Raw genomic sequence first — 15205 nt, 5'->3', positions numbered from 1 at the left:
CAAAGAAAAACAAGTAGATAGAATAGAAAAAATATTATATCATTTTATTTAAAAAAGAAGATAAATATAGATAAAGCAGAATTAAAATAGAATAGAAAGTGCTAGAGTTAGAGGGTCAAATAAAGGTGGAACAGTTTTTAGTCGTTTCTTGAAGATGGCTAAGGACTCAGCTGCTCGGATTGAGTTGCGCAGGTCATTCCACCAGGAGGGAACAGTTAATGAAAAAGTCCGTGAATGTGATTTTGTGCCTCTTTGAGATGGCACAATAATGCGTCGTTCACTTGCAGAACACAAGCTTCTAGAGGCCACATAACACCGAAGTAATGCATTTAGGTAAATGGGTGCAGAGCCAGTGGTGGTTTTGTAGGCAAACATTAATGCCTTGAATTTATAATTAAATTTGTATTATATTACTTGTTTTATAATAATAATAATAATAATAATACAATTGTGGGAACTTTGCATCATATTTTTTCTTTTTTAAAAACACCACCGCACGCCACTGAGAACAGTGTAGTTTTTACCGAGCAAACAGCAGAAATGACGAGAAAGACCGTGGCAGCTGCCGGAGGAAACCCGTGGCACCCGACCCGAGGCCACCGGAAGAAGCACTGCGACCTGCCGCTGCCAGAGAGAGCGCCAGCCTTGCAGTGAAATTATCTAACTGGAACCAACGTTATACTGATGTGTTTTATTATATTAATATATATGAATTTTTATATATGGGTAGTTGACAGATTTATTTAGTTAATAATTTAAATATTTTTACAAGGCACCATTTTAATGGTTCTACAGTAAAACAAATTAATTTTTTGTCTTTTGCTGTCTAGAAATAAAAGACTGACCTTTTACTTTGAGGAAAGTTAAAGTGTACAATATAGTTCAAATATACTTCTATATTTATATTCAATATAATAACCTTATTTTCAAAACCCTGTTATGATGACAATAAATGCAATCATTAATCCATGGTTGATATTTATTTTATTTATGTAATTGATGGTAGGACTCAGCCACCACCTAAACTTCCTGTTGGACCGAGCCATAGATTTGCAAATAACTACTATTGTCAGAGAGATGGACGCAGAGAGTCCGGTCCACCAAGTGTAGTCATGTCTTCACAGAAGGCCCTAACTGCTGAAAGGTGGGCTGGCTTTGCTTAATACATATTTTATGTTAAAATGTTGTGTATTGTGCATTTAATTGGTTTTTAGCAGACACTTCTCTACACAAGTCAGTTCAGTCGAAAGTACCAAGATAGGCAGCTAAGACCCCGTCGCTAGCTGGGTGTGAATGCCTACTTTGAGCAAATACAGTGTCATTTGCCCTTTCTATATTTAGCTTTGGTAAAATAGCATCTGCTATTAAAATTATATAACAAATATTATTTGTTATGTTTCTTGACAGTGGTTTCTTGGTTTATTTTATGAATATCTTGCTTAATTGCCCAATTGCTTTGATAATTCCAATGTTATTTACAAGTTTGTGTGTTGAAAACTGAATGTTCTGGAACAGAATTTCTTGACCAATTCTGTGCTATCATGATAATGTTATATGGTGCCTTATGAGACAATTGGCAAAATAACACATGCATGCATTTGAACATCTAATTTTAACACCGTAGAATTAATAATACACGCACATATAAGCCTGGGTTTAAACCTGATAAAATATTAACAAACTCTGCCAGATTTGAATAATGTAATGCGACATATTATTTCTAAATTTCAATGGTAATTTGTTGGTGAATGGGGTTTAAATGCCTTTTCATGATAACCTAAATCTCTGCATGTTTTTCTGCTATTCGCAGTGAGGCTTCTGGAAAACCCAAAAGCCCTGTTACTCCAGGGTCCCCACTGAAGGAGCCGAGCGTTGACTAGATTTACAGTGTAATATATGTGTTATTCTCAATAAAGGATGTGTTTAACCTCCTGAGAACCAGAAATAAAAAGCTTTGTGAATTTAGTATTTTTTCATGTCATTACATTGTTTAGAGCATAAGAAAAAAATGGTAAAATAACATTTTTGAAAAATTATGTTTTATTCATATGTTATGCTATGTGCTCTGTAGAGGACACCAGGACTCAGTTTTTCTAAAAAAAAAAAAGGCAAGAGTAGACATGAAAAGGCAAAAACAATGGGAATTTTTTTTAAATCACCAATCAATTTTTAGGTTTCAGGATTTTTTTATACCTAACTTTGTTTAAGGATGGCTCTCAACTATGTTATAAAATATATAACACAATGATTTGATATACCATTTTGCTTTATGCAATATGTGTGTAAAAGTCCACTACAGAGGCAAAAACTCCATAGCTGGGTCTCAGGAATATACAAGAAACATATTCAATGCACTCTGAGTAATGGATTACTATAACAATTAAGTTTTGTTTATTGGTTCATCTTGTTTATTGAGTAAGACAACCTTGTGACAGCCCATTAACACTGATTTGAGAAGAATGTATTTTTTTTAATATATGAAATATTATCTAAAGGGAAAATGATATTATATATCATAATGTCATATACCATAAATGATAACATATGTTACAATATCATAACATAAATGATAATGATATGATACAAAACATGATATTCATAAATGATTCTCCTAAAGAACATCTGTATTTAAAATATAATCTAACTACTGGCTCTCCACCAATATGTAAACGGTAATTATGAAACAGCATTTTGTATGAAAAACTAGTTGAAAAGGTAATAAACTTTCAAAACACTGATTTGGCCAGCTGACAGTAAATAGTGTACATTTAATTATATAAAATGATATAAAACGCAGTACAGATTGCGCCAGATATAAATGTGACTTGGCCCTAGCAAACCTTGCTGTGGTAATGCTGTGTTCATACACTAAAGCCACAGCTATGGCAAAAACATAATGAGGACTTTCGGTTTTCAGTTTTTATCTAGAGCTGGAGAAAAGAAGCATGTGTCATTAAAGATAACTGAAATGTATAATTATTTACAAACACAGTCTGACTAAACAACAAACAGTTGTACCTTTCCAATTTTTTGAAGACACTGAGTAATTCATAATAGGCTGAAAATAGTAAACCGTTAACCCAGGTACGTTTCTGAAGGCTTAAATCTGACTGAAGTTTCTAAAAGCATGTGGAAGAAGAACTAATTGTGGAAGCAGACCAGGAGATGGCAGCAACAGTGTACCGCACTCATTTCTGGTTTTTGACCTTTATTCAAATTAAATGCAATTCTCGCGAGTGTCCCTCGGCTGCATCCGTAGAAAGCGCTCCTGCGGGTTACCGTAGTGACGTCACGGGGGAACACATTTGAATAGTTCCTGAGAAACTCGTGGTGTGAGAACTGGGACACATTAATAGCTCATATTTCCGCCGTCTGGAGTGATATAAGCCTGAAAACAAGCATGAACGTTCAGCCTTCAAACCCCAATAACCCGATAGTGTTTTTCGATGTCACCGTTGGAGGACAAGTAAGTTTAAATCGCAGTGTTGTTTTCATTAGCAGATCGGCTAACGGACGCTAAATCACACAGAGCCTTTTTATTCATCGATTTTTCTCCAAAAACTTGCTGACGACTTAAATAGCTTAAATTAAACAGTCTGTGTAACTTAAAGACATCGAAATGCCACTTCAGAAGCGCTTCTTATTGTGAAAGTCTGTGAAATTTAGACGTACCTCCTGAAGGAAACAGTTTGCCTTGTCAGCTGTCAAGGTGGCTGTGTTTGATTCCCAAAAATGCCTAAAGAGACCGCAAGTGTGAACCATATCAACCGGTTTAATCCCAGCTCTACTGCTTTTCGAGCGTCATTCCATCTCAAGTGGCCCAGACATTAATTGTGTTGCTTAAAAGTGTTTAATTTGTTGTTGTTTTTGTTGTTGTTGTTGTCTTGATTGTTTTTATTTTACTAACCTTGACTTATTATGGTGTCATGACCCACACAAATGTTTGGGGTTATGTGGATGTTAATGAAACCTCAGTATCTCAGCTGTATGTCAGAGCTGCTTGTCACAAAATCTGATCTCTAGGGCACTTTAAATGTACATGTAAATAATATATAACATTTTAGCACATTATTGTTCCTTAGAAGTTAGGTCCAAATGTAATAATCAAGATTACTCAGGGTTGCACATTGAGGTTCAGTTCATAATGGGAATCATTCAGGTCTTAGCTGTAATGTTTGTAGGGCTGTCTATGTAATGTCAATGTCAATTTTATTTCTATAGCACAACTAAACACAACAACAGTTGACCAGTGTGCTTTACACCAATACAAGAGACCGTAAAAAAATAAAAAAATCAATATATAATTATGAAAATCATAAAAGCAAAAACACACAGTGCAATACATTTCATTACTGACCATATGCCAGTTCAAAAAGGTATGTTTTTAACCTATATTTAAAAACAGATATGGTTGGAGCAAATCTAATATTGGAGGGTAGTGCATTCCACAATCTGGGAGCAGCTACTGAAAAGGCCCGGTCACCCCTACTTTTCAGCTTTGATTTCAGAATACGTAGCAATCTCTGGTTAGACGACCGGAGAGACACAACTGGACGATGTTCTGTCAGTAAATCCGAAAGGTAAGGAGGGGCCAGACCATTTAAAGATTTAAATACTAAAAGAAGAATTTTAAAATCAACACGGTATCGTACAGGCAGCCAGTGCAAAGTGTGTAGCACTGAAGTAATGTTGTCTCGGATTTTAGTACATGTCAGAAGTCTTGCCGCCACATTTTGTACCATCTGTAACCGGGATAAAGCTGATTGGCTAATCCCGTAGTACAGTGAATTACAATAGTCTAGCCCCGATGTTAAAAATTAATTTTTTCAAAGTTATTAAAAGATAATATAGGTTTTACTTTAGCTAAAAGACGAAGCTGGAAAAAGCAGGATTTGACCACAGAGTTTATTTGCTTGTCAAATTTTAAACCATCATCGAACACAAAACCCAAGTTCTTTACCCAAGGCTTTGCCGGAAGTGTTGAATTACCTAGGGTTATTTGACTAGGAGAATCAGATGAAGCAAAAACTATGATTTCAGTTTTATTCTCATTAAAATTGAGGAAATTTAAAGATAACCAAGCTTTCATGTCAGATAGGCAGGCCCTAAGTGTTTCCAGCCCATCAGTATTAGGTTTTAAGGGTAAATATACTTGAGTGTCGTCCGCATAGCAGTGGAACGACAGCCCATATTTCCTGAAGATAGACCCTAATGGGAGCATATATAGCGTGAAAAGAATGGGAGCTAAAATGGATCCCTGTGGGACACCACAAGAAAGAACAGCAGCCTCCGTTGAATATTCCCCAATATTTACACTGAACTTCCTATTTGAAAGACAAGATCTAAACCATTCAAGGGCAGCTCCTTTGATACCAACACAATGCTACAATGCTCCAAGAAGGGATAGCATGATCTACCGTATCAAAAGCCGCACTCAGATCTAGCAGCACAAGTACGGTACAATCGTACAATCCCGCAGCTATTAACAGAATCTGCAGCTATTAACACATTTTGTTACCATTGCCATGCATTATACGACTGATAGACTGCAACAGCTGGAGTTAAAAATCTCAGTTTGTGTTCTACTGAAGAAACAAAGTCACCTACATCTTGGATGCCCTGGGGGCAAGCAGATAAACATCAAATTTTCATTTTTGGGTGAACTATTCCTTTAAAACAAAACCGACAGTACTTTCTCAATTTGGTACTAGCAGCGCGTGCTTTGGATGTGACAGAAACAGTTCTGAGCACAGAAAAGCGCCTCTAGAGAGCGCGAGTAGCCTACTGAATAGCTTAAAAAGACGTGAAAATTTTTTTTTTTGTGATTATGCAACATTGACCGATTAGGCAATTGACAATTCTGTCAACTGTCCCGAAACGCGAGCTAAAGATCATTGGCTACAATGATCATCGCTTCACGCTCTTCACCGAGCACTTTTTAAAACATTTTAAAATGTCAGAAAACGACTTTTGACAGCACTAATAGACAGACCCACTGTGATCTGTGAGGTTGTATATGCTTCTGTTGAAGCCATCAGCCTGCATTTTTTCAACCTATTGTTTTATATACATTTTTTATTTTTATATTCAACTTATTTTTTATAATCATGTTTAATAGTATAATTTCTGGTGAAAAACTATATTACCCATGCTTTTGCAAAGAAATCATAATCATAGAATCAAAATTAACAAATATGAATCTATGAATCACTGCAAATGATGTAACAGTCGGTCTCCCTAGTCCCTACACTCTCAAACTACTTAAAAATTTGTGTATATATGCATATTTTGCAATAAACTAAATATATTACTTCTAAATACATAATCAACATCAGTAGTTTTATACAGTTCACAATACATTTTGTAGTTCTTTCCTGCATTAAAGCCGTTAAACACAGTCTTGTACCTTTGTCTATTCTTCTGATTTTTAAACATATTTTTGCTTAAAATCAAAGTTTGTAATGTTTTGATGCACCTCATAGCTGGCTGGTTTGGTTTATGGTTTATAACTCTTGAACAACTCCTTTTTTTTAAATTCCTGTGGGGAAAATAAATAGGAAAAATACTTCTGGAACCAAGGCCGCTGAAAAAGTACTGTTGCACTCTATAGCAGCCATCCAGAAGAAATTCATTTCAACGATCCCAACAGCAGCACACTAACAACCGCCCAGAACACCTTAGCAATCACCTAACAATACATGACACATTAGCAACTACCCAGAAATGGAAAAATCTAGTTCTAAATTATATCCTATTGCCATGCTCGTTGATAAACATAAAATTGTAACATATATGAAATATTATGAATATTTTGAGATATATGATTTTAAAACATTGAGTATGATAATGTATATCTGATTTGTTTGTCTTTCGTTTTTCTCCTCCCCATTACAGATAAACTCGTCCCTCCCAGTTCATCAATAGAGGTGAGTCATCTTTTGTTGATGTGCCACAGACTGGTTTTTGACTTACGAGTGAAATTAGTCATTCTGTTCCTATATTTGGTAACGGGCGTCAGCTTGACTAACCATCCTGAGGAAAAAGCTAGTTTTCTTCTCAGTATGGTTTCTGAAGATTTCTAGGCGCAGTGTATTTTAATTTTTTTAAATTTTGCTGACTCCATGCTGCTGTCTGTGTCCATGGTGTGGATACTTGCCATTTAGGTGTGAGTGGTTTTCAGGAGCGTTTGCATCGATGGCAACCACATTGTCTTGATGGTATTCATTAGCTGTTTGTTCTTTGTTGGTGTGACAACCATGTGGATCTCAGCCTGCCTCAAAGATTGAGTGTTTTGGTCTCTAAAGCTCCCTGCCACTTTGGGAAGTAGCCAGAGCTTTGCTGTAATCCATTCGAAAATAGTTTTCCCAAGCTTTTCAGCACCAAGAGATCTCCTGCTGTCCGATTTCGAACAGAACAAGACATATTTACTGCCTTTTGATTTTCAAGCTGTTTAATGCCACTCAGCGGGTGTTGCATGCATCAGTCCAAAAGAAGTTAAATAAAAAGTAACCCCGACTGGATTCGTCTGAAAGAAGAAAGTCATATACACCTAGGATGACTTGAGGGTGAGTAAAACACAGCCTAATTTTAATTTTTGGGTGAACTAACCCTTTAATATAAATATAAATAAATATATAAATACATAAATTGCACATTATATATTGTGAGATATAAACAGAACGGTGAGACAAACTCAAAATTGCGAGATAATTTTAAATTAATAAATAGTTTGTAAGGATGACCAATTCATTCTTAATAAAAATATCACAGTATAGGAATTTCAATTAATTTTTAAATGAATAAATGATAGGGATTGCAATTAATTAAACAAATAAATAAATACATAAATTGCACATTATAAATTGTGAGATATAAAAAGAATCGTGAGACATAAACTCAGAATTGCAAGAAGATAGATAGATAGATAGATAGATAGATAGATAGATAGATAGATAGATAGATAGATAGATAGATAGATAAATAGCTTATAAGGATGACCAATGGATTCTTAATTAAAATATTTTTTAGGGATTGAAATGAATTTTTAAATAAATGTCAATGTCAATGTCAATTTTATTTCTATAGCACAACTAAACACAACAACAGTTGACCAGTGTGCTTTACACCAATACAAGAGACCGTAAAAAAATAAATAAATCAATATATAATTATGAAAATCATAAAAGCAAAAACACACAGTGCAATACATTTCATTACTGACCATATGCCAGTTCAAAAAGGTATGTTTTTAACCTATATTTAAAAACAGATATGGTTGGAGCAAATCTAATATTGGAGGGTAGTGCATTCCACAATCTGGGAGCAGCTACTGAAAAGGCCCGGTCACCCCTACTTTTCAGCTTTGATTTCAGAATACGTAGCAATCTCTGATTAGACGACCGGAGAGACACAACTGGACGATGTTCTGTCAGTAAATCCGAAAGGTAAGGAGGGGCCAGACCATTTAAAGATTTAAATACTAAAAGAAGAATTTTAAAATCAACACGGTATCGTACAGGCAGCCAGTGCAAAGTGTGTAGCACTGAAGTAATGTTGTCTCGGATTTTAGTACATGTCAGAAGTCTTGCCGCCACATTTTGTACCATCTGTAACCGGGATAAAGCTGATTGGCTAATCCCGTAGTACAGTGAATTACAATAGTCTAGCCCCGATGTTAAAAATTAATTTTTTCAAAGTTATTAAAAGATAATATAGGTTTTACTTTAGCTAAAAGACGAAGCTGGAAAAAGCAGGATTTGACCACAGAGTTTATTTGCTTGTCAAATTTTAAACCATCATCGAACACAAAACCCAAGTTCTTTACCCAAGGCTTTGCCGAAAGTGTTGAATTACCTAGGGTTATTTGACTAGGAGAATCAGATGAAGCAAAAACTATGATTTCAGTTTTATTCTCATTAAAATTGAGGAAATTTAAAGATAACCAAGCTTTCATGTCAGATAGGCAGGCCCTAAGTGTTTCCAGCCCATCAGTATTAGGTTTTAAGGGTAAATATACTTGAGTGTCGTCCGCATAGCAGTGGAACGACAGCCCATATTTCCTGAAGATAGACCCTAATGGGAGCATATATAGCGTGAAAAGAATGGGAGCTAAAATGGATCCCTGTGGGACACCACAAGAAAGAACAGCAGCCTCCGTTGAATATTCCCCAATATTTACACTGAACTTCCTATTTGAAAGACAAGATCTAAACCATTCAAGGGCAGCTCCTTTGATACCAACACAATGCTCCAAGCGAGCAAGAAGGGATAGCATGATCTACCGTATCAAAAGCCGCACTCAGATCTAGCAGCACAAGTACGGTACAATCCCCAGAATCGGCAGTTATTAACACATCGTTTAGAACCTTCAGGAGTGCAGTCTCTGTTGAATGATATTTTTTAAAGTCTGATTGAAAAAGCTTGAATACCTTATTTTTATCTAGAAAACTCTGCAGTTGTTGCAACACTGTCTTCTCTAAAATCTTTGAAATAAAAGGCAAGTTAGAAACCAGTCTAAAATTAGCCAAAATATTTAAGTCTAAGTTTGGTTTCCTTAACAAAGTGCGAACTATAGCATGTTTTAAAGCTTCTGGTACCGTGTATGTTTCCAGACATCGATTTATTATGTTTAAAAGATAAGGCCCCACTGCATCGAAAACTTGTTTTAAAAGAAATGGAGGGATGGCATCCATAGAGGAGCCTGACAGTTTTAATTGACCCATTATTTCTTGAAGATGGGAGAGAAAAATAGGTTCAAATTGCTTAAAAACTCCGCCTTAGCTGTAAAGATAGAAGGATCAAAAGAGGGACAAGATATCCCCAATCTAATGTCACTGATCTTATTCACAAAAAAATTTAGAAAATCATCACACAGGGTCTTTGATACAGCAGGATACTCATAAACACATGGATTAATAACCGCATTAAAAACAGTAAAAAGAGTTCTTGGTCTATGGTAATTTTTAGTAATAAGTTTCGTAAAATAACTAGATCTTGCTGCTCTTAAAGCCTTTTGATATTTTAACAATGAAGATTTAAATACTAAAAGAAGAATTTTAAAATCAACACGGTATCGTACAGGCAGCCAGTGCAAAGTGTGTATCACTGGAGTAATGTGGTCCCGTTTTTTAGTACATGTCAGAAGTCTTGCCGCCGCATTTTGTACCATCTGTAACCGGGATAAAGCTGATTGGCTAATCCCGTAGTACAGTGAATTACAATAGTCTAGCCCCGATGTTAAAAATTAATTTTTTCAAAGTTATTAAAAGATAATATAGGTTTTACTTTAGCTAAAAGACGAAGCTGGAAAAAGCAGGATTTGACCACTGAGTTTATTTGCTTGTCAAATTTTAAACCATCATCGAACACAAAACCCAAGTTCTTTACCCAAGGCTTTGCCGAAAGTGTTGAATTACCTAGGGTTATTTGACTAGGAGAATCAGATGAAGCAAAAACTATGATTTCAGTTTTATTCTCATTAAAATTGAGGAAATTTAAAGATAACCAAGCTTTCATGTCAGATAGGCAGGCCCTAAGTGTTTCCAGCCCATCAGTATTAGGTTTTAAGGGTAAATATACTTGAGTGTCGTCCGCATAGCAGTGGAACGACAGCCCATATTTCCTGAAGATAGACCCTAATGGGAGCATATATAGCGTGAAAAGAATGGGAGCTAAAATGGATCCCTGTGGGACACCACAAGAAAGAACAGCAGCCTCCGTTGAATATTCCCCAATATTTACACTGAACTTCCTATTTGAAAGACAAGATCTAAACCATTCAAGGGCAGCTCCTTTGATACCAACACAATGCTCCAAGCGAGCAAGAAGTATAGCATGATCTACTGTATCAAAAGCCGCACTCAGATCTAGCAGCACAAGTACGGTACAATCCCCAGAATTGACAGCTATTAACACATCGTTTAGAACCTTCAGGAGTGCAGTCTCTGTTGAATTATATTTTTTAAAACCTAATTGAAAAAGCTTGAATACCTTATTTTTATCTAGAAAACTCTGCAGTTGATGCAGCACTGTCTTCTCTAAGATCTTTGAAATAAAAGGCAAGTTAGAAACCAGTCTAAAATTAGCCAAAATATTTAAGTCTAAGTTTGGTTTCCTTAACAAAGTGCGAACTATAGCATGTTTTAAAGCTTCTGGTACCGTGTATGTTTCCAGACATCGATTTATTATGTTTAAAAGATAAGGCCCCACTGCATCGAAAACTTGTTTTAAAAGAAATGGAGGGATGGCATCCATAGAGGAGCCTGACAGTTTTAATTGACCCATTATTTCTTGAAGATGGGAGAGAAAAATAGGTTCAAATTGCTTAAAAACTCCGCCTTAGCTGTAAAGATAGAAGGATCAAAAGAGGGACAAGATATCCCCAATCTAATGTCACTGATCTTATTCACAAAAAAATTTAGAAAATCATCACACAGGGTCTTTGATACAGCAGGATACTCATAAACACATGGATTAATAACAGCATTAAAAAGAGTTCTTGGTCTATGGTAATTTTTAGTAATAAGTTTTGTAAAATAACTGAATCTTGCTGCTTCTTAAAGCCTTTTGATATTTTAACAATGAATCCCTTAATATTTCAAAAGAGACCTGAAGCTTATCTTTCTTCCATCTACGCCCTGCTCTTCTGCAAGACTGCCTCAGGGAGCGTATGTTGTCATCAATCCATGGGTCAACTCTTGGTTTAGATTTTAAGTCTTTAGGTCTTTACAGGAGCCACTGCATTTAAAACATTCACACATGTAGAACTGAACTCAGACAAAAGCTCCTCTGCACTTAATTCACACTGGGTTGCATCCATAGCGTGCATAGTATCGCAGAAAGCGAATGAAAAAACTATATTAGTAGCAGAGTTAATTAATCGTGATTTACGGACTTGCTTTTTGAGTTGCAAAGAGTTTGATGATATAGGAATAGAAAACATAACACATTTATGATCAGAAAACCCATTGTCCACTATCTCCAGATCATAAAGAGAAATTCCATATGATAACACAAGATCAAGAGTATGACCACCCTGATGGGTAGGAACATTTACATGATGATCTAAATCAAAAGTATGTATTAATGTAATAAACTCTTTAGCTAAAGGGTCTGTTGTGCAACACGCATGTATATTAAAATCACCAAAAATTTATAATTTATCATACTTTGGAACAATTTCACCCCAAAAAATCTGAAATCTCATTTAAGAAGTCTGCATTGTATTTAGGAGGGCAATATAACAAGGCAATCAATAGTGGACTATTTAGTTCAAGTATAAACAGTTGCAGCTCAAAACTTCTGTATTTATTTTGTACTATTTGGCGATGAGAAAGTTTGTCTTTAAAAATAGAAAAGTAATCCGCCGCCCATTACATTCGTAATGTTTGAGACTTCTCTTCAAGTATGTGTAAAAGAGTGCAATTTCTTTTATAACTATCCCTCACTCAAGTTGATTATCTCTGATATGGGACCAAATAGGAACCTGGAATTTAAATCCTCTATGGCAGCATTCTGCTGTAAAAATGTTAAGATTCCCCTGCTTACAAAACTAAAGCTAGTTGAAATCTAGGGAATAACATACTTTTGTTTTTTTTGTGATTTGAGAAAGGAATGTATATGTGTATATATATATATATTAGTGTATATATATATATATATATATATATATATATATATATATATATATATATATATATAGAATAACATACTTTTGTTTTTTTTGTGATTTGAGAAAGGAATGTATATGTGTATATATATATATTAGTGTATATATATATATATATATATATGTATATGTATATATATATTAGTGTATATATATATATTAGTGTTTATATATTGCACCACATTATATTTCATAAAATGGAAATCATCGGACAAAGTTTGTTTGTATATTATGATGGAAATATAAATACAATTGCTTTGCAATTTTATACAGGATTACAAAACACTTTGGAAATCATGCCAAATAGTGCAGAAAATTAATTTGAATACATTTATGGTAATTTCAAAGACGTTTACTAAAAGAAAGTTATGGCCGGACAGTCGCACCACATGATATTTGACACTTTGAATAACAGAAAAATTACAAATAACTAATGTTTTTTGAAAAGTTAAAGTGAGTTCATACATGGGAGAGGCCCTTCATATATATGGCATCTTTTTTATGCATCCAAATAGTGCATAAAATTAATTTGAATAAATTTAGGGTAATTTCAAAGATCTATCTATCTACAGTATCTATCTATCTATCTATATATATATATATCTCTTTTTTATGCATTTAAACCAATTTTTAACTGAAAGAATGCAATCGGACAGAAAATGTAGGCGTCACGTCATTGACCCATATAAATTAGCTTAATTCTGTGTGTGTGTGTATAATATATACACACACACACACACACACACACAGAATTAAGATAATTTTCCCCCAAAAAAATCTTGTTGCTTAAATGCAAACAAATGTTTTGTTTTCAATATATACTCGTTCACTCTTATTCGAATTACTCATTCTCACAGAGTTTCCGTGGCGCGGCTCTGCTGCAGACCCAGTGCTTCACGTGTTGTCACTATTCCTTGTCTTTGTCTTTTTTGATAGTTGTTTTAAGGTTTTCTTTTATTGAATTTTTTTTTTTATATGAACACTCACTGGTTTCTGGCTTGGCTGGCGGTGTGCCTGGCCGTGTTTGTGATCGCGGCCGGCTCGGGAGAGAGGGTGGTGACATGAGGTAGATATGTGGGGGCGTGCTAGAACGAGTCGTTTTAGCTAGGCGTGGCTGACTCTGAACTTTTATAAAGAATATCTCTTTGGATTTGAGACTTTAGTCTTTGCAACTTTACAGATCTTCTTTATGCACCAAGAACTTGTAACACTCCAAAGAGAAAGGAAAACTTGAAATCGCATCATATGACCCCTTTAATGTGAGTTACAGATGAATATTTAAGTTAAATACAAGTTCACGTAAACTCTTCTCTCCGCTGCGGCTGTCTGTCATCCTCCGTGTTGCGTTCGGTTATGACAGTCAAGATGATGAAACTCTCTCTAAGATGATACAATGTTCTTATTGTTATACTTGATCTGTAAATAAAGATCAATGGTTTTGCATAAAAATACTTTATCTTGCTGGAGTTTAGTGCTGTTTCTAAAGCATGTTACTTTCTACCGGGTGTCTGTTAGAGATCACTACACTGAAGTAGAGAGCACTATGAATTGTTCTTCACGTGCACAGTAACTGAAATTTAAAACGGTTAAAAGAAGAGACTCAATATCGCACAGATATAATACACTACGCATCAATATCTCTTCCCTTTGTGCTTTGAACATTTCTATGCGGAGCGCTGCTGTGACTGTTGCTTCAAGCACATCATTCTGCTCACGGGATGCACATAAGAGCTTTGTGCCTCTCTGTACTGGAGTGGAGCCTTTCATATTATAATACTTTTGCGCAATGAAACATTATTAATAGCCTTTCTTGTTGTCTTATCTATCATGTTGCTGCCTCATTACAGTGCTATACATTTAAAAGAAATGTCTTTTAATTTTATAGTATATTAATTAATATATAAATATATTACTTGTTTTTCATGAATGTATTTTACAACAATGCAAAGAGCAATGTTTAATATTTTACCAGATTTAGCCCTACTAACCTAGTTTATAGTAGTATTTTTGTAATAAATTATGATTATATATTTAGTAATTTGTTGTTTTTCTTTACAATGAAGTTGTCTATATTTGGTAGATTGTGTTTAGCACACAAAAGAGTGATGATCAGGTCAACACATTGAGATATAGAAATGCTACACTGATTAAAAAAAAAAAAAAAAAAAAACTGGTATCGGTATCGGCCGATACTCAGAATTTCTGGTATTGGATCGGGATCGGTTCTAAAAAAGTGGTATGGAGCCAGCCCTATTTGGCTTTTGAAAGTGTTTTTGTAATTCTTATCAAACAAAATTAATGTATAACCACTGTAACGTATTAATACATTAAAGGAATGTTCTGGGTTCAGTACAAGTTGAGCTCAACCAATATCATATGTGGAATAATATTGTCACAATGATTAGTTTTATCTTGTCGCTTCTTTTATATTTATATATATATGATTATAAATGCATAATATATATATATATATATATATATATATATATATATATATATATATATATATATTTATATATATATATACATAAGGGTTTT

General features: G+C 34.7%; 1 protein-coding gene across 1 annotated transcript in view; it reads left to right on the top strand.

Annotated features, from left to right (window-relative positions):
* Positions 1-3261: 3261 nt before the first annotated feature.
* The window catches only part of LOC107602460 (peptidyl-prolyl cis-trans isomerase H-like), a 38784-nt gene continuing 26840 nt past the window's right edge, over positions 3262-15205 (top strand). The window contains exon 1 of the mRNA XM_016294961.1: positions 3262-3466. Coding sequence (XP_016150447.1) covers positions 3401-3466 — 66 coding nt within the window. The 5' untranslated portion in view covers positions 3262-3400. The remainder of the gene's footprint in view (positions 3467-15205) is intronic.

Source organism: Sinocyclocheilus grahami, unplaced genomic scaffold (assembly GCF_001515645.1).
Source record: "Sinocyclocheilus grahami isolate Dianchi unplaced genomic scaffold, SAMN03320097.WGS_v1.1 scaffold327.1, whole genome shotgun sequence".
Classification (NCBI taxonomy): domain Eukaryota; kingdom Metazoa; phylum Chordata; class Actinopteri; order Cypriniformes; family Cyprinidae; genus Sinocyclocheilus; species Sinocyclocheilus grahami.
The sequence above is the reverse complement of the archived record's forward strand: the minus strand, read 5'-3'. Positions and strand labels throughout refer to the sequence as shown.